Genomic DNA, 19,022 nt, shown 5'->3' on the forward strand with positions numbered 1-19,022 from the left:
TTGTTAAGCCTAGTCAGAAAAACTGGATGGCAAATCTGTTAAGTTTCTGAATTCTACTTTGTGTGACTAATGCATGTCTATTCCTGCTGCCAATGCAGACATATATACGTACACACATATAGTTAGATGCATGAATAATGACAGACTTACAGGGCCTATCTGTAAGTAACAGCTGTACTACTTGAGCACACAGGAATGACTAGTCTCCCCTGTCACTTCTGTACTAACTTCCACTGGTGACAATAAATAATAATTTCAGTGAAGACAGGATGAAGGGGTTCTCCCATGTACCTCAAGTCTTTGCCAGGCGTTACTTTCACTTGTGGCAGCACAGCATACAGAAGTGCAACAGTTACACCCTCATTTCACCATACCAATAGTGCTCCAGAACGAAAGGGATTTGTTGCTTTAGTATTTTGATTACACAGTACACAAATGTAATGGACTTCTGCTCAGTAACAGGGACTTGCACACAGCCAAACACTACTGCTACTCTAGCTGCTCTGATAACTGAGATAACTGAGATAAATGTGTGGACTTTTAATTTGTGAAGCATTATGCATGTGTGAATGTAGCAGCAGCTAGGGTAATCAGTTTCTTTCTTACAATTCTGTAACAATTTCTACAATTCTATAACAAAGCCTTTTGCTTTCTTTTCCCCTTAAAAGAAATTCAGCAATTTCTTTACCAAATAAAATTAAGGTTTAACTGAGCATATGCAAACATATTCACTTCTGATTTTGACCATTCACATTATTGACACATTGTGCTACTTACCTACTACATCTTTCATCACCGATTTTCATTTTCAGTTTCTGGATCAGGTGATCTACTAAGTCAGATTCTAAAATCCTTTTCTCCGTCTGCCTGTCTTTCTCAAAGGATTTCACCTATGATGTAGTTCAATGGTTCTTAAGATTGTTGATTCTTAAAATGGCATACAAATAAACTTCTCAAACTTAATCAAAACCAAACTGTTTCACCCATTAAAGGTGAAAGAGTCAAAGGTAGGAAGCTATTATCATTACCAATCAATCATTGCCAATTAAATATTTGATTAGATTTTTTTTCAGCCAACTACCAATTTATTCTGCATTCCCAAAGCGTAGCTTGGCTCCCTGCATTTAATACGTGATAATTAAGTTCTAAACAGAATGTTTTGTAATTGTAAAAACAGTATTTTTAATATTTTTAGTTAAGCAATTATATTAGAATAAGGCTTGCCTTTCAATTTGCAAGAGTTAACTCAAACGTTCAAAACTTAGGAATCTGCACCATCTTTATTGGCAAGAGCTCAATCAGTAACAACACCATTCACCTCATTAACATCTCCTTTCTTGGTTTTGCTGCAATATTTAAAAGAACACTCTATAATAGGCCTGTGGAGGACTTTGAAATATCACATTGTCATCAAGATTTACTTATTCTTGCAATTATTCCTGTTACAGTAACAGAATGAATAGGAAGTTAAAAATATTTTAGTAAGTCACATTGGCTGTCCTTGCCATATGCTGTAAAATGGCTAGTATTTTTTTCAGTCAAAGAATTAATCTTTATTCAAATAATAATAATGTTTTCTCTAGTGATCCAGAATATTTTAAAACTTTTAACTTCAAAAAACCAAAGGTACCAGAACCAAATGCTGCAGAGTACAGAAGAAGTACACAGTATGTTCATGTTGTGAAACAGTCCAGTCTTTGCATCCTGATCTGAGTTTACAGAGGTGAAGAGTGTGGTTCTGTCTGTTGGCACTACACCAATTTTTTTTAGATTTACATTTTAGTTGTATTTGTTTTGTAACATGAAAAGGTGCCAACTGCAAAGTCAACTAATTCATTTTGTCGATTTAAAGAAATCAAGAGACAAGAGAAACCTTTTTCCATGTTAAACCATCCATGGCACTGTCAAGCAATGTTTGCACTAGTTTTTGGACTTTCCTAGAGGGAAGGAGGTCTGTGAATAACAGCGTTATGCAGGGATAAAAAAATGTTAGAAATGCTAAAATTCTTCAGAACAACATTTCTACAACTTAATGACCAAAACTGTACTTATCTCAACTCCACTTAAGTATAATTTATATCATATTAATAATGACCTTAAAAAAAAGTAGAACAACATAGTACAAATCTGAAACACCATAAAGCATCCACCACCATAAAGGTCCCATGCTTACCTTCACATGACTTCCTTCTTTCTCTGACACCAGAGCCACATATGTAATCCCTGAGCATCTGCAGTATTCCTGCAGTTCTTCCTGGGACTAAAGTATGAACAAAATAAGAGGTATGAGACACTAATTTGACAGATTATAAAATGACCAATTAATTAACCACAGTCTCCTGTCTTTAATTAAAGTAACTTGATATGCAACAGTCACACAGCTTCAGAGAGAAAAGCTTTATTAACAACTTGAGTAGGTGAAACTTCATTGTGCATATATTTATCCACCCAATGCTTGCTAAAATTGAAATCTGAGTCTACACTTAGATAGAGAGAATGCCTAGGTCCTGCAGCCCAAGTTCCCACATAGAAGGACTACCTATACCTAGAAGTGCAGAGTCTAAGTAGCTGCAAAAATGTGCAATCAGTCACCACCCTGCTGCCTGCAGCTTTCAGTCCTGCATGGCTGGAGGTCTGCCACGAAAGTGACTCCAGCTGGGTTCCTATAAAACCAAGGCTATGCTGACTTACTCAGCACTGGGTTGCAGGACAGCATTAGACAGAGGCAAGAACTACCCAAATCTTCATTCCTTATGAATCAAAACAACCCCAAACTAAGAAACTCCAGCCTAGGTGATCATAGGAAAAGTATATAATCTGGATTTTTTTCAGTCCCAAGGGATTGACACTGTTGGAAATGCGATGGCAAAAAATTACAAAAAAGTCAGACAATGAACTGAATGAGCTCAAAACTTCCTAGACTGCAGCACATGGAAGGGGCAACTGCAGAGTCTCTCTTGTTAGTCATGAACAGAGACACTTGAAGGTGAAGCAGACTCATAATCCTTACATAAGTGACACCACCTCTAAAAGGGATTTCAGTGTTGTCATGTAGCTCCCGCTCCCTACACTCCAGTGTAGTGCTGGCTACAGCTCTGTTTGGTTTCAGCTGGACAGAAAAGGGCGCAACTCAGCTTGCCACTCTCTTCCCCTCCTACTACAGATCTTTCTCTTCAAGGACTAAAATAGGGTCCCATCTAGTAGCTCAGTTTGCCAAACTGTATTTCTGACAGTAGAATAATATCAATATTCCCTCTGCACCTGAGTGTCTTCAGCTATGTGGTTGTTTAAAACTTGATGCCACTGTTCTATTCTTGATGTATCCCCATTAAGTATTATATTTATTAATAGGAGGAATCTTTCTTCACACTTTTAAATATCTGGAAGAATGCTGCAAGGCCAGTGAGACTTTCTTGACATTATCGTATCTGAATAGCACCCTACATGCTCAGTATTACGAGTCTATCTCCATAAAACCAGAAGCATACCCAAAAATAGTATGGTTTCACTGCATTAATCTTGGAAAACAATAAGACAGATAACACATGGAGATAAAAATTCTACCTGGGACCAGTCATACATTATTTCGGCTGGAATTCCTGCAGTCCAGAATTTCTGAACAATGTTGATAGCTCTACCCATTGACATCTGACCAACACTTACAACCAGCAGGTCACAAGAGCTGACAGAAACCTGAAGGGAAATTAAAATCGAGACAGTATTAGTGACAATAACACCTGTCACCTCACAAGGCAGTTGAAGTAAGAAAGATGGACAAATATTCCAACATTTGTCAAAATGCATCAAGCTAAAAAACAAAAAAGGGATTAGATCCACCTCTTTTTGAGAGCTACAATCCACCAAAGTCTGCCTGAAAGTCACTGGAGCTCAATCTTCAATGTAAAGCACCTCCAGGGCCTCAGCCTGCCAAGTATCCCTGCCTACTTTCCTTCTCACTCTCCTTAGCAATGTTAATTTATTCTTATAGAGAAAAGATAATAAAATACACATTTCACGGCCAAGTGAAGATGTGTGACACTGTACAAAGTAGTCAATATTCTTAAAATTTCTTTCCATCTCTATCTTCTATACTTTGATAAGGGAAGAAGCAGTAGGGAAAAAATAACACTAAATACACACAGTTGTACTCTGCCATCTGAAAGAATACACAGGCTATGAAAAACATCCCATTTAAATTGAAAATACAACAGTGTAAGCCTGAAGATCCTCTCTTCCTGTCATTCTCATTTAATAAATAGTTCTGTGTAAAGAAACACAAAAGAAAACAGGTCATCTTGATGTCTGCCTTCTATTTCAGTATGGTATTGTTTGGGAACACATCTGAACATCTTATTTTTTGTCCATCTCTAGCTACAATTAGGTTATTGAACTGTCAGAAGCAAACAAATTCCCCACTTCCCAAGAAAGAGACTTACAGAATCCTCCACACTGGAAACAGCAGCAGTTATTTTATCTATAGCTATGCTGACTCCAACAGCTGAAGGAACTGGTCCTACTGTCTGTGGCCCTCTAAACTGTGGAATCTCAAAACAAGAAAAAAACAGAATGGAAGATCAGATATTTATCTTGGCAAAATATCATTTTTCTCAAGGGTTAAAAAAATTCCAAATTTACTAGAAGAGATGAGCACATACCAGATGATCATATCTGCCTCCTGCAGCAAGAATTTCAGGAACAGTTCTTTGTCTTCTTTTGATGTATGCTATAAACTGAAAGATAATACCATTGTGCTGCTGTATTTTGTAAACTAGTCCCAGATTGATAGAAATCTGTAAAATAAAAACGAATATGTGCACATATATAACTAATTTCCTGTTAGCAGCATGAATTTAAAACACTGTTTTTACATAAGGAATACATATGGAAACATTCCTTAGCTCCAAAAAATTAAAATACAGCGAAAAATAAAGAAATGGTGTTTTAATCTTACAGCATCCCAATAAACCTGCAGCACAAAACCCAAATAGCAAGCTTCAAGGAAGGTGAAGGCCTTTAGCAGTCATTAGATTTCTATATTTTAAAATATTTACAGTTTGTTCAAAATTTATTAAAATACCCCTTTTCACTCTAAGTAATGCCTTCAGTCTTGGCTGGGGAAAGAAAACAGTCTTAGTATAATCAGACAGAATTTAAGCCAGAGACTTCTGACTGGAAGAGGTCTTATTTTTATAATGCATCTTTAATTTAAAAAAAAAAGAACAGAAAGGAAGAAGTATCAATGCCAGTACTATTACTTGCCATCAAAAGACACTTGTGTGTGCTTTTTCTATTATAAAATATCTTTATTTCCTGGAATATTGCAAGGCCCAGCAGCCTGTAATCCCATTAATTTATTAGCAGAGCATTTTACAAACCTGAAGTTTTATTCCCAGTTGCTTTAATAAACCTATGATTTCCTCTAAATCCTTCATGCCATGCTTCAACAGCTGAGTGACACTCGGCTTTTGTTTTATCATTGTGTTTAGAAATGGAAATACATTACTTGCTTCTCCCTTCTGCTCAATGAATTTATAGAGTCGAGAAAGCTAAAACCAAAAAAATAAAATTATAAGCACACATAGCAACACAGACAACATTCATAATATGTCCCATCTAAAAGGAAGGAAAATATCAGACTTTATATCTGGAGTAAAACATCTTGCCTTTTTTGTTTGTTCTGTCTAGCTGTTTTTACCTAGTGAAGTTTGGCAAAAGAACAGAGACAAGTCTCAGACTATCCAGAAGTTAACTTCAACTCTATCCACATTCAACATTTGCAGAGAATTTTTTTAAAGTTTCTCTCAGTTTTCTTTATTAAATACCCCTCTAGAGTATTCCATTTACCCTTTATTAGTTTCCACAGCCTGTGAAACATGTTAAAGAAGCTGCAATATTGGCTGCCAGAGAGAACAGAGAACAAAGCCAGACCACTTGCAAAGAGACTGACCTATTCTGAACAGCACGTGTAACAGGTTATTTTTCTTACTCTGGTTGATTAAATTACAAAAAAGATAAAATATTACTACTAATTACAAATTACAGGGAAATTAACTGAATGAAGATCACTTACACTAGCTGATGTGAGAGAAAGATTACAGAACTTGGCTTCTACTTCTCTTTTAGTTAGCTTTTCAGTCTACAAGAAAAACAGATTAAAACAGCATTTGGTTGTGTTTAATGTGTTATTGTAATTATTCAAAGTAATTTCACCTGTATTCTGTGCTTACAAAGTAGAAAAGACCTAACTGATATTAAAATACATTTCAAATTTAATTTTTTTAATGTTTTTATTGACTAGCCTCTCAGTTCTTGATTATACAGCTGGATAATTCTCTCATAAATACACATTCAGGAATCATAAACCATCCCAATTCAGAAGCAACAAGGAAGCAATTAATCTATGTTTACAGCCCAAAGGCAGCTAGCCTTTTTATGTATCAAGAGTATACTCCTGGTCATGCTGGCAATGGGCTGTAAATAGTTTTTACATACAGCTCCACAAAATAGAATACTCTACAGCCATGATCACAGAGGTTATGTTAATAACTAATGCCTTACCACAGCATCATAGAGAATGATGTAGACCTGATTGAGTTTGTCCTCTGGTATCCCACAGTGCAAAAGTATGGCTTTGAGTAAGGCAGTGTGGTTCAGATAAATACTGTAGTTTCTTTCCTAGCAAAGCATAAATGAAAAAAAGAAAACATGAAAAAACCAAGTTTTACTTCCATTCCGTTTTCTTAAAAAAACCAACCTCCATAAAACAAAGTCTTCCTAAACATTTAATAATAGTTCAAAATTAACTTCAAACCTCTTCTTTCACTACCTTAATTTTCATCTCTAACCAGAGAATGGCAACCCTTGTCCCATTCTACAGTAATCACTTCTTGTTTGACAGAAGACATTATTTCAATGGTAAATAATACTGTAAAGGATTCAGTTACTATTTCCTTTGCATATAAACCTATGCTTCATTTAAGTCTACCTAGGAAACACATTTTTTATGACAGTGTTCTATAAGTGACTATAGATTAAATGTGAAAATAGTTCTGTACTGGTTAGAGTATCCTTTTACAACATGTCAAACTAGATATTTAGATAAATTTAAATTTTGTGTGGAAAAGAAAGGAAAGGTGCTGATTAGAGAATCTACCTGTAGCACTGAAAACTCTTGAATGATTTCTGAAATGGCATAAATTGTTTCTGCTATAGGCAAAAAGCTATTTCCAGTAGATGTAATGATGTCAAATGCACATTCTAGGAGTTCTTTGGGATGACAGCGGTCTAACTTCCGAGGTCTGAAAACTCGCTCTATACAGTATCTAAAGGAAATATTGAAGAATGAATCAGCCTCTTCAGAAGTCACTGTCCAAGCACAGTTTCAGTGCAAAGCATCACCTCAACATCTCTTACCTTTTCAAGTTTGATATGTTATTTCTAGCTACAAACCTTGCAAAAGGAATCTGAAAAACAAAATACATGAAAATTGTTGAAACAAAAGTCGGTCTGAGCTCTGTAGCTAGAGATGAATTAAACCGTGTAGTTACACTTGTACTCTCCCAAATCTAATATAATGCCTAAAAACCTGACATAGCCAAGTAATATTAATCTAACCATCCTTGCTGCAAGTTTTAAATAAAAACATTACTTTCACCTATGTTAAAAAAACAAACTTCAACACATGGTCTGGGCTCCAGCTGTCAAGAGTACAAGAGAACTCAGGAGAAAAAGGACACTGAGAGACAGACTACTTCAGCAGTCAAAAGAAGTGCAAGCTTAAACCAAACTCCACCACAGCACCCTCCAAACCCTCTGCAAGCTTTGCCTGCAGAGATGATGCTACTTACTCTGAGGTCGTAAGGAAGCATTACCAGCATCCCACTGTGATCCATGAAATACGAAGCTTCATTGTGTTCATATAGTTTTTTATTTCTGGGCATCAGCAGTGGAGTATGCAGTTTGATGGCTCCTGCACAAAACCAGAAAACACTTCTCTCATTTCAGAAATAACACCTGCTTTTTACAGGCTCATGAACACCCTTGCAGGGCATAATTATGTCAATCCACAAGTTGAAAAAATTACATTAAATCCTTAATATACTTCTCTCTTCCATATTTAAAGAAAGTAAGTCAGAGTTTGTTTTATGCTTAAGTTCCATGCTTCTTGGGCTCAGCAAGGAAGCCACAGAAGAGAGAACTGCCAATTCCACAGCCTAGCAGAATCCTTACCTTGCCCTCCCTCTTTAAACACCACCTTTCACAAAAGCAGGCATACGAAACAGATGAGAAACTCTGCAGTTACCTGTAGCAAATACTGCTTTGGTCTAGAGGCATCTCCGTATAGAACAAATTTTGTTCAGACATGTTGCATCCTCTGTCTCAAAAATATACTAGAAGTATTTGTGTTTCATTTTAAAACCTCCTGAATATCAGATTTTTTTCCAGCTATATTTTGCAACCATCTATCTCTATGAATCCAATCTTCAGTGAAACCTTACTATTACTAACACCACTTACTACTGAAAAATAGTTTCTTGTTTTAGTATTTGATTGAGAATCACTAGAGAATTTACTGAAGCTTAACTCAATTAGATTTCAATATAAACTTTTAAATGAGAAAAAAAGCACCCCAGATATAAAGAAATTCTTTTAGCCATTACAGATGTCAGACACAACCTAATGGAAAATATCCAACCCCTCTCCCCCCATTTTTTTTCCAAAAGCATGGAAACATTTCAGTCTCTAAAATGCTAATAAAAACTTTCCCAAATCTGTCAAGGTTTAAGGAGTGGGGGGAGAGAGTAAACCCATCCTTGACTTCTCATTCCTCAGTTTTCTCACTCTTTTGTATTGCCAAATTTTGATCATGCTTAATCAGATTATGATTTACTTGAAAAATGCAAAGTTTCTATTTCAAAATTCTCTATTTTTATATAAAATACTACCATGAACACCTGTAAGACAACACAGCTGATGAAAACATTTCAAGTGTGACAGTGGCTGTGTAAATTCTCTTCTCAAAAATAATTTTAAGTGAATATTACTATTAATGACTGGAGAGATTCCTGGAAAGGAAAACGAAAGACTATTACACATCATGGCATCGGCTTTGGCTCAGGAAGTTCCTGAACAGCAAAGCATTACCAAGAATATATCACTGGAAGGAGCACTACACACTTTGTTTCCATGCTCTCCCTTACGCTTTTCCCATTCTGGCTGTTCAGTGAGAGGTTACTGTGCTACATGGATGCCTGATCTCCCACCACAGAACTACCTACCCTTGTATTCAGATCCAGATTTTGCATCACAGCCTCTACCTCTAAAACCTCATACAGATTTATCAGAACAACCATGTACATTCAAAAATATAATTAAGATTTTCACTCTTCTTTCTGTAGAAAATGTAAATCATTCAGATTTGATGTTAGTAGCTACTACTGGAATGACAAAACAACAGAAGAAAACATCATAAAAACTTCAAATGATCAACTACTGAATATGTTTTCTGATTTCTCTTATAGCAGTAAACCCATTCCATTCTTTTAAATTAATTCAATCACAAAAAAGGAAATTAATGACTTTTGTAAACACACCCACCGTGTCTTTTAAATATCCGGCTGACAATCTCACATACATGCTGCTGTATCTTGGCTGCCCAAATAGAAAAACTACCCTGAAACCATCACAAATAAAAAGTACATATATAATTCACGTGTGATGAACACTCCATGTAGGCAATCATTCCATGTAATACAGGCAATAAACATTCTGCTATCTTATCCCACTACAAAAAACTGCAATGCTTACATAATAAAAAATAACTACAGCCATATGAAGCATTCTTGTACTGTGTTACCTCTAATTTCTTTAAATTTAGAAAGATTCCAGAGCTGATAAACTAAGAAAAATTAGATTAATTAGAAAGAAGAAAACACCCACAAGGGGCAACACTTTCTGCTGACAAGTGGTCAACCATTAATTTGACAGGAATTCAGAGTAAAGGAAGTCATTATCTGGACATAAAGCTTTAGCTGCTACAATCAAACACTGCTGCTTTCTTCATTGAAGAATGAAATTAAGGCTCAAATGGAAAGTGGCTATTCAAACCCACACAGCAGAGACTGTAGTTTTAAATGGGAACCAATGTGAAAGTGAATCTTGAGATAACGCAGTTCACTCAGAAATACTACAGGTTTACCCATATAAGCATGTTTTTGAAAAATTCAACACAGGGAAAAGCCAAACCCATGCATCCCTTGAACACCTACAAACCTTCAGCATATCACTGTCATAAGTATAGTCTATTCCTGGAGATACACGCTGTGCAAATATCTGACTCATCATAGTCCGGTAGGCCTTTCCATCCACGTTTGCTAAGGTATGGTGAAGCACTTCATGGAGTTCTGACTCTTCCATTTGTGGTGGTGGAAGATGTTCACTTTTTAGCAGCTCCACAGCTGTTGGTCGTGCTGCAGGATCGTGATTCAGAAGCCACGTAATAACCAATCTCTACAAATTAAATCAAAATTTTACAGATTAGAAACATTTTGTAAATTGACAGTATTTGCAACAAACTTGGTAGGCATATCAATTCAATAATAAACTAAGACACTCTACAGGGGAAAAAACAGCAGAATCTAAATCTTTTGGATAGACATTATTTTCTTATTAAATTTTGAATATATTTTATTTTCATCTGAAAAAGTTTACTAAACCACACAAGTTATTAGAAATGTGACTCCTGGGATGACAAAATATGTAGTATTCTTTTCCTTTGTTGTTCCATGGTATGCTAGCTCTGGCATCTCTTTATCAACAAAGTTAAGAAAGCAGAATTGCATGCATGAGATCAAAGATTTGAGAGGCACAAGTATTAGAATCACAAGTATGTGAGAGGCACAAGTATTCCCCAGGGGGAATCTTCCTGGCATATTTCAGTGAAATGTACAAGCTGGAAATGTTTTTCTGGTACTAGTAACAGTGTAGATTGCTGTTATACAAGCATAACACACTTAAAGTTAACACTAATGGTCAACAAAAGAGTTGATTAGCACAAGGATAAAGCCACCCAGATGGTCCAGAAAAGATAACACTGCTTCTTATCACTTCATTGCTCTGCCATAGAGGCCTCCAGAACAGCTCTTGGCAGCTCTGTCAAGTTTGGAGCAGCCAACTGAGCTTGCACATTTCTTTCATTTGTGCGACACATATTTCTTTCAAAAAGTTTAAGTAAAATGTTAAACAATTCAGCTGCCATTTCTCTGAGCATAAAAAGTCAGAATTGTCCCTCAGAGCTTAAAAGATGTGCCAGTGAACTCTAAATTTCTTCATGACTGAGCTCTGAGAATTTTGTAAGTAAATATATTTCCATGTCAGCTTAGAGCATTATTTTGAGATTTTATTTCCTTTGTTCTATTATCATCTAATAAGAACTTGGCAGAGAATACTAGGAGGGGAATTAAGTGGAAAATTATGGGGCAAAAATGATAATCAATGTTTTCTGAGAAGGAATGCCTAATAGTTAAAATATCTTCAAAATTACCTGCTTTGCATGCTTGACTTCATCAAAGTCCTTAGGAAATGTAATTGCAGGCTAACAAAACAAAAACCAAAATCCACATTTGAATTTTAACAAGCAGTCCAGATTGCTCAGATTAGTCTTAAGTTCTACATATTAAACAGAGAAACCAAGTATTTCCATTGCCCATGAAAAAATAAACAAAAACCACCAAACAAACCAACCCCCCACACTGCCAATTTAACTTGAAGAGCTCAAAGGAAAAAGAATGCTTTGATGTTTTTTTACAATGAAAGTACGACCCATAATCGCAAGCATTTTCTAACTACAAATACCAACTGATTCCTAAGAAAGGCCCACCAGGCCTAAACCTAGGTATAGTAATGAAATGATCCCTTTATCTGATACATAAAGATTAATTTCACAGACAGAACACTGACTGATGGCACAGTGCATTAAAGGAATGTCAGTGCAACAGCTTCAATTGTATTCTTCACTTTTAATGATAAATTTTACAAACCTTATTTTTAAGCACTCCCTATGGCAACATTTTTTGCTATACTTTGCATCCTTTTGCTTCTCTTAAAAAACTATTTGATGCATAGAATTAGTATGTTTCATCTCTGTGTACTTACCAGCCTTAGCTGACCAAGAACAAAGATCCTTTCTGATGCAGTATTCATAGGATGGTAACACATTTCGAAGAATATTATACCTAGGCTGAACAGGTCCACTTTCTAAGGAAGAAAAAATGAAAACTTCAACATAGTACTTAGCAATTTTCTGAAGATGAACATAGCAGAGGAAAAAAAGGAGAGAGGGCTGAGGTTTTTTTCTGTGTCTTTTTGTGTGTTTTTTATTATTATTTGTTTTTAAAGCTTTTTTGTTAGAAGACACATTCCATTAAGATTTGATAGACGTTAAAGCCTTCTATCATCACAGCTGTGACATAAATGATGGTTGCACTCAAGTTGTGGTCAGCAGCCCAACAGTGACCTGAGGAGTGGATGTTCCTCAGGAGTTGGTACTGGGACCAGCTGTTTAACAACTTTGCTGGTGACAAGGACAGTGGGACCCTGAGCAAGTTTGCTGGTGACACTGAGCTGTGTGGTGCATTTGACCACATGGAGGGAAGGGATGCCATCAAAAGGGATTGTGACTGGCCGAAGAGGTGGGACTGTGTGTACCTCATGAAGTTCAACAAGGCCAAGTGCAGGGTCCTGCACATGTATTGGGGCAATTCCAAGCACAAATACAGGCTGGGCAGAAAATGGATTGAGAGCTGCCCTGAGAAGAAGCTGGAGGTGTAGGCTGAAAAGACCCTCAACATGATCTGTCAGTGCACTGACAGCCCACAAAGCCAAACATCCTGTGCTGCATCAAAAGCAGCGTGACCAACAAGTTGAGTGAGGCAATTCTCCCAATCTACTCCATTCTCATGATACCCCACCTGGAGTGCTGCATCCAGCTCTGGGGCCCCCAACACAAGGAGAACATAGATCTGCTACAGCAAGTCCATGGAGCAAGTCCAGACAAGGGCGACAAAGATGATTAAAGGAATTGAGCACCTCTCGCACAAGGAAAGGCTGAGAGAGTTGAAATTGTTTAGCCTGGAGAGAAGGCTCCATTGAGATCTCAGATCAGCCTCAAGCAGGCTACAAGAATGCCAGAGGGAACTTTTACAAGGCTTCTCAGTGATAGGTGAAGGGATAATGGCTTTAAAATGAAAGAGGGTAGGTTTAGACTGGATACTAGAAAGAAATTCTTTACTGTGAGGGTGGAACAGGTTACCCTGAGAAGCTGTGGATGCCCTATTCCTGGAAGTGTTCAAGGCCAGTTGGATGGGGCTTGAAACAACCTGGTGGTCTAGTGGAAGGTGTCCCTGCCCATGGCAGGGTGTTGGAACTGGATAAACTTTGGGGTCCCTTTCAACTTAAACCGTTCTGTAATTCTATGACTCCCACTTGGAAAGCATTTCCCTGCTTTGCAATTCCGTTTGTCTCTGCATATAAACAGGATTCTCTTTGATGGAAAAAATACACCCTCACCTCCCACAATCACAGTCTAGAAACCCAAATCAACAATATACACTTTATTCCCTTAACTAAAGACTAAGATTTCTATCCTATTCAGTCACAAAGGTCCTCCAAATCATACCTGGTACATCTTAGATTCCATGCTACCTTTTCATTAAGTCTATTCCAATCATACCTGATTGTATGTGGATTTTGTGCTTCCTTGGACCTCTGGGCTGACATACAGTGCAGTGCCAACCATCCCTGTCAAGTTACCTGTGTGGCAAAAGATGAGAGCACCAGTTTCAAGAAAGTGGGAGATAAATACAGCATCCATGTCAAGAAAAAATTCATTCATGTTCTCTTTCTTCTAGGTGGGAGTGCAGTCCTTACTGAGAAAGACCCAGCTGAGAACACTTTGACAAACAGTTCTTACTCCACATATCTGTGTCTAGCTGTAGTAGCTAAACCTGTATCTTACTTTATAGATTTGTAGTAGGTCAGCACAGAAATGTTACTACTAATGTTACTATTAAATTTCACAACCATTACATTTGTCTTTAAACATGCCACGTACTGAATTTCTCTCAAAACACCATATTCAGACTAACAAAAACCAAATAAATGACACTGAAGTCTTGAAATTGTCCTATACAGGCAAACACAAGTGCAGATGGAAGAGATATACAGGCTCTCTATATACCTCACCATGAGGAAGGCACTGATCTATGACAGAAGGCTAGCAGAGGAAGCAAATTAATTTTTAGATAAGAGACAAAACTGCTGGATTGTAACATGGCTACCCAATTTGGTGGCTAGGGGGGTCCCAACCCTGACCTCAATAAAGAGAAGTTTTACTGTTAAAGAACAAATGGAAGTTTTAACAGTGTACACAACACCACAGAATATAAATGCTTGCTTAGGACCAGTTGTAATGTAAACTAACCTGATGGGTCAGACACAGCAGAACCATCTGAGAGATTTTCCTCTTGTTTAGAGACCACCTAAAATCAGCAAAACACTCGTATTGTAAATGACACATGAAATGCTTCTGTTGGCTGTTCTCACTTGGTTTGGCAGTGCATGCTTTAATTCTAGAATCTTAGAAATTTAAAAGAAGTTTATAGCATTCTTGATATATAAACATTGTGGTCATTTAACTTGTTTTTATTTTTATTTTTCAATAAATATATTTTTATGTTTTTTGTTTTTTAAGTAATTACATCACCAAATTCAAGGGTCTTTTAATTCACTTCAAGATGTACTTACTGCATTTGCTGGATAATCTGTAGCTAGACCAAAATCACCAATTTTCACATGATCATCTGAATCTAAAAAAATGTTCACAGGTTTCAAGTCTCTGTGGATCATTCCCTGTTACAAGACGAGAATAAAAAAAGACCCACAGAGTATTAAACAATAAACACAATTCAAATTATAAGTATTCATAATAGACTGGAAAATCATATTACATATTCTACTACAGTAGGAAATCTAGTGCATTAAGTCACTGAAGATCAGTCTTGAAGACAAGATTGTAGTTTGTAGCCCAGAAGCTAGAAACAATTTTCAGTGCTACCAGACGCCCAATGCATGTTTTCAAAAGATGGTCAAATTCTTATAACAAACAGGTAAAATCTGAAGTGGTTTATTATAACATTCATGTCTGTGATAAAATATAATTAACCTCAAGTACAGACTAATAATGGCAAGGGTAAAGAGAGGAAACTTGCTAATAAATACCCCAAAATGAATACAAAGAAAGCCACAGATAAAGAGGCATAACACAGTTATTATGCACAGGTCTTAACTATCATATTTACTAACCTTTTCATGGATGTAAGCTAATCCATCCAAAATTTCTCGGAAAAGCCGCCAAAGCCGACTGGTATCTTCATGTAGCCCTTGGTCAATAGTGTCCCTTAATGTGCTTTTTTCACAATACTCCATCTTCAGTTATGCACACACAGGGGACAGAGGGAAGAAAGAACAGCTTTGTTAAGAAAAGAGACTATCGGAAACTTGTATCTGTACACACATTACTGCCTGGGCTCAGGAGCAAACAGTATCACAAGAAAGTTCAGTTGTTTGCAATTCTCCTGAGAGCTGTTTTTAGCTGCCAACATGCATTCACTTCTGGGTCCCACCTCATTTTCTGGGACAATGGTATGAGCCTGCAGAGTAGCACATTCTCTAACATAAACATTAACAGTTTAATGGTTAAAGTGAAACCAGCCAAGCCATAATATGTGATAAAGCCAAACCACAAAGAATCTCTGGCTTTATTGCACTTGGCGTATTAGCTGCTTTTATTATGAATATACACAACACATACAAACCCGCTTATTAAAATCTAATTCCATCTACTTGTAACTTCCTTCCAGACAAGCTCTAGCATTAAGTGCATTATAAAAAATTGCACATCACCACAGAACAGTTAGCTATAAATAGTTAACTTCTGAGAGAAGTTGACTAACTCCTAACACAAAGGAGGTAGAATAGCCTGAAGCTGCAACCCTGCAGGAGTTTCATTGTGTGCCTACTGTTAGAGCCATACAATGGATTTACGGATTACTGATTGCTATTAAAATGAAGTGCACACACCATACTGTTAGCATTGAGCAACACCAGTTATCCCTTTACACACTATGGCCCTACAAAACTTTGCTCTCTCCAGGCACAAATACAGAGCCTTGGAAGCCATAACAAACCACATGCACTGCACAGAGCCTTCCACCAGCCAAGCCTTCAGAAAACCAAGCTATTGCAAAATCAGCACTGAACTTACTCGTTTGCATTCTTAAAGGTCATTACTCTTCTCATGAAAACCAGCAACTACTCTCTGCAAACTGAAATGAACAGTATCCTTTTTACAAGCACATTTGTACCTGAATGTACAGATAATGCACTGTCTGAACAACTGGTGTCCTGTCTTCTCCTCCATGGCTATTCTTTTCATTGCCTTCTTCATTCTTTATCACAATAAAAGTAACACAGTTAGCTATAGGAAGCTGTGCAGACTTTTTTATTACACATACTACTATTTTTAATGGCTAGAATACACTGATGTTAACTAAACTTCTATGGACAGGTTTGAAAAATAGCAAAATAATACAATGACATTTTTGTAATACCACTGCATCTCTCAAAGTGGTGGTGGTATTTTGTAATATCACCATCTCTCAAAGTGAAGTCGAGCAGCATTTTGCTATCATTAGACACTGAAGGAAAAGAATTCTGGAAGAACTAGATGAACCCTAAATCTCAAGCTGTGTCACACTAAAAAAAAAGAAAAATAAAATATTTTAAACTAAAAGATAGAATGCTTGCTTGATAAATAATGCAACCCCCACCCTCAACCAATAATTTTGGTACTGTGTCTATGCCTATACGTATATACGTATGTAAAATGACAAAAGAATGCACTGCCGTATTATTAAATTATATACTGAAAACCTTTTCATGTCAATGTACATTATAACAGAAAGAGGCAGGAGATGCAGCTTTAAATAAAAGCATGTTACAGATCATCAGGATTGGTAATGACATACTGTAGATGCTGTAGAAGAATGTGCATTAGCTTTGTAGAGATACAGTGCACTGACTGTCCACAGCAAGTGCTGTGACACAATAATCTAAAACCTTAGTCATTATTCTGACTTCCCCTCTCTTTCAGACTGTAACAATATGTATATTGTCTGCTTTAAAAAGTGGCTATGAACAGATGTATTGGTTAAAAGCATCTAATGGCAGAACAGAATTTCAAATTTGAGAGGCCTAAGACCATGTAATCCATATGGCTGTTAAATCATAAACACATTGAAGAAACCTGCAATAATAACCTGGGTCATGACTGAAAAACTCCTCATATTTAGTTCAAGAAACACTTTCGGAAACAGAATCCAGATTAGCTGCATCAGACTGATTTCTACGAGATGCAGCTCACAATGGCACAACACTTACTCTAACAGACCTATAAGGCTATGCTTATGTACTTACAACAGAAGTGAAATAAAACTTCCCAACTGACCTGTTTACTTGTAAAAGATTATTATATTTTCATTGTCACTAACTTTACACTTACTGGAGAATGACCTTTACTATTTTCATCTTCGTTATCAAAAATTATTTCGCTTTCAGAATCTGTGGTTGGCCTGTTTAAAGAAACAGAAAGAAAAAAACCCTCAAAAGTTCTGCATACCAAGAAATATTTACTGAAGTATTTGGAAATTATTTTGGGGGAGAAAAAAAAAAATCTAAGATTCTGCTGAATACTTTCAATACACTTTAAACAGAAAAGCAAAACAAAACAATACCCAGAAAAGCATCCTGCTTGCAAAGAAACACTTCCTTTGATAGCCCAGTTCAAAAAAAGAAGGTACATACTTGTATCAGTAAAATTTAATTGCTACATACAATAAGCAAAACTGAGATAAGTTTACTTACTTATACAAAAAATCACTCTGAGTGAGAGAACTGAACCGTACACAGAGGAAGGTATGGAATACACTAATAAAAACCAAAATAAAAAAGGGCAAGTTTGGTATTTTTCAAGACTTGTAATCTCTGTTATTCTTTATTAAAAAACTTTATTCTCAAAGCTGGAAAAGACAGTCAAACATAAGGTAAGAAGTCATGCATTCTGGCACAAATAAGCAGCTTCAAGAAGCCTACACCCAAACATTTTTCACACAGATTGACAATTCTTAGCTAGAAAATTTCCTCTTCCTGCCTGAGTGCTGGCAAATACACTTTTGAACAAGAGGACAGAATAAAAATACAGCAAACTACTTCTGACAAAAGAAACAAGAATGCTAAGACATGAACTTAGAGAAACTAACTCTGCTCATGCTCCCTCTGTAGTGGCAAAACTGAAGCCTACTTACAAAATTGAATGTGAGAACACGCCATCACCATCATCGTCGTCATCACTGGACTCCTGATCAGCTCCACTGAATTTGTTGCTGGAGGATCTTTCACATGAAGTACTCCACTCAACTGAACTTGTCAAACACGGAGGAGGAGCATTAGTTTCCACATCACCTGTCTCCTCAGCAGAAAGGATGTAGGGACCGGCTTTGAGGGGCATTCTTCTCTCTTCAGTTGTTTCAGATGTTGACACGGTGGGAAGGGGACTTTCATGTTTTTCTATCCAAGCATTGTAATACCTCACAATATTCTCATGGTTCAAGCGGGAAAGTAACGTTACTTCCCCCTTAATCCTCCGAAATTGCTTGCTGGTAGGGTTTATGCGAATACGCTTCACAGCATAATAGCAACCATCAAGTTTATTTCTCACCTGAAAAATCCAAATTAATCCAAAGTCAAATGCTTACAAATGCCTTACCAAGCAGAGCCAGAAGAATAATTTCATGAAACAGGAAGTCTTCCTTTCACCTGGAAAATGACTACAATTCAAATGCAAGGTTCCCCATACTGAGAGGCTTCTTCCCAGTCTCCCAGCAACCTCTTGCAAGAAATTTTTCAGA

At 36.8% G+C, this 19,022-nt stretch overlaps 1 protein-coding gene across 4 annotated transcripts in view; it reads right to left on the bottom strand.

Moving 5' to 3' along the window:
• Positions 1-19,022, bottom strand: part of EIF2AK4 (eukaryotic translation initiation factor 2 alpha kinase 4) — a 37,879-nt gene that overhangs the window by 8,043 nt on the left and 10,814 nt on the right. The window contains exons 12-33 of one of the 4 annotated variants that reach the window (XM_005520348.3): positions 18,420-18,832; positions 17,618-17,687; positions 16,422-16,505; positions 15,361-15,483; positions 14,803-14,907; positions 14,480-14,537; positions 13,730-13,809; positions 12,154-12,255; positions 11,543-11,593; positions 10,273-10,509; positions 9,598-9,673; positions 7,848-7,969; positions 7,414-7,463; positions 7,154-7,322; positions 6,559-6,675; positions 6,071-6,136; positions 5,376-5,546; positions 4,656-4,790; positions 4,437-4,544; positions 3,565-3,693; positions 2,174-2,260; positions 778-890 (exon numbers count right to left, since the gene is read on the bottom strand). In XM_005520348.3, coding sequence (XP_005520405.1) covers positions 778-890; positions 2,174-2,260; positions 3,565-3,693; positions 4,437-4,544; positions 4,656-4,790; positions 5,376-5,546; positions 6,071-6,136; positions 6,559-6,675; positions 7,154-7,322; positions 7,414-7,463; positions 7,848-7,969; positions 9,598-9,673; positions 10,273-10,509; positions 11,543-11,593; positions 12,154-12,255; positions 13,730-13,809; positions 14,480-14,537; positions 14,803-14,907; positions 15,361-15,483; positions 16,422-16,505; positions 17,618-17,687; positions 18,420-18,832 — 2,666 coding nt within the window. Of the gene's footprint in view, positions 1-777; positions 891-1,872; positions 1,938-2,173; positions 2,261-3,564; positions 3,694-4,436; positions 4,545-4,655; positions 4,791-5,375; positions 5,547-6,070; positions 6,137-6,558; positions 6,676-7,153; positions 7,323-7,413; positions 7,464-7,847; positions 7,970-9,597; positions 9,674-10,272; positions 10,510-11,542; positions 11,594-12,153; positions 12,256-13,729; positions 13,810-14,479; positions 14,538-14,802; positions 14,908-15,360; positions 15,484-16,421; positions 16,506-17,617; positions 17,688-18,419; positions 18,833-19,022 lie in introns of those variants that run through there. The other 3 variants (XM_088057197.1, XM_014249913.2, XM_014249912.2) reach the window with 3 other exon arrangements.

The sequence above is a fragment of the Pseudopodoces humilis genome, chromosome 7, assembly GCF_049639895.1.
Source record: "Pseudopodoces humilis isolate 2021_Gansu_Grassland_sample_001 chromosome 7, ASM4963989v1, whole genome shotgun sequence".
Classification (NCBI taxonomy): Eukaryota; Metazoa; Chordata; class Aves; order Passeriformes; family Paridae; genus Pseudopodoces; species Pseudopodoces humilis.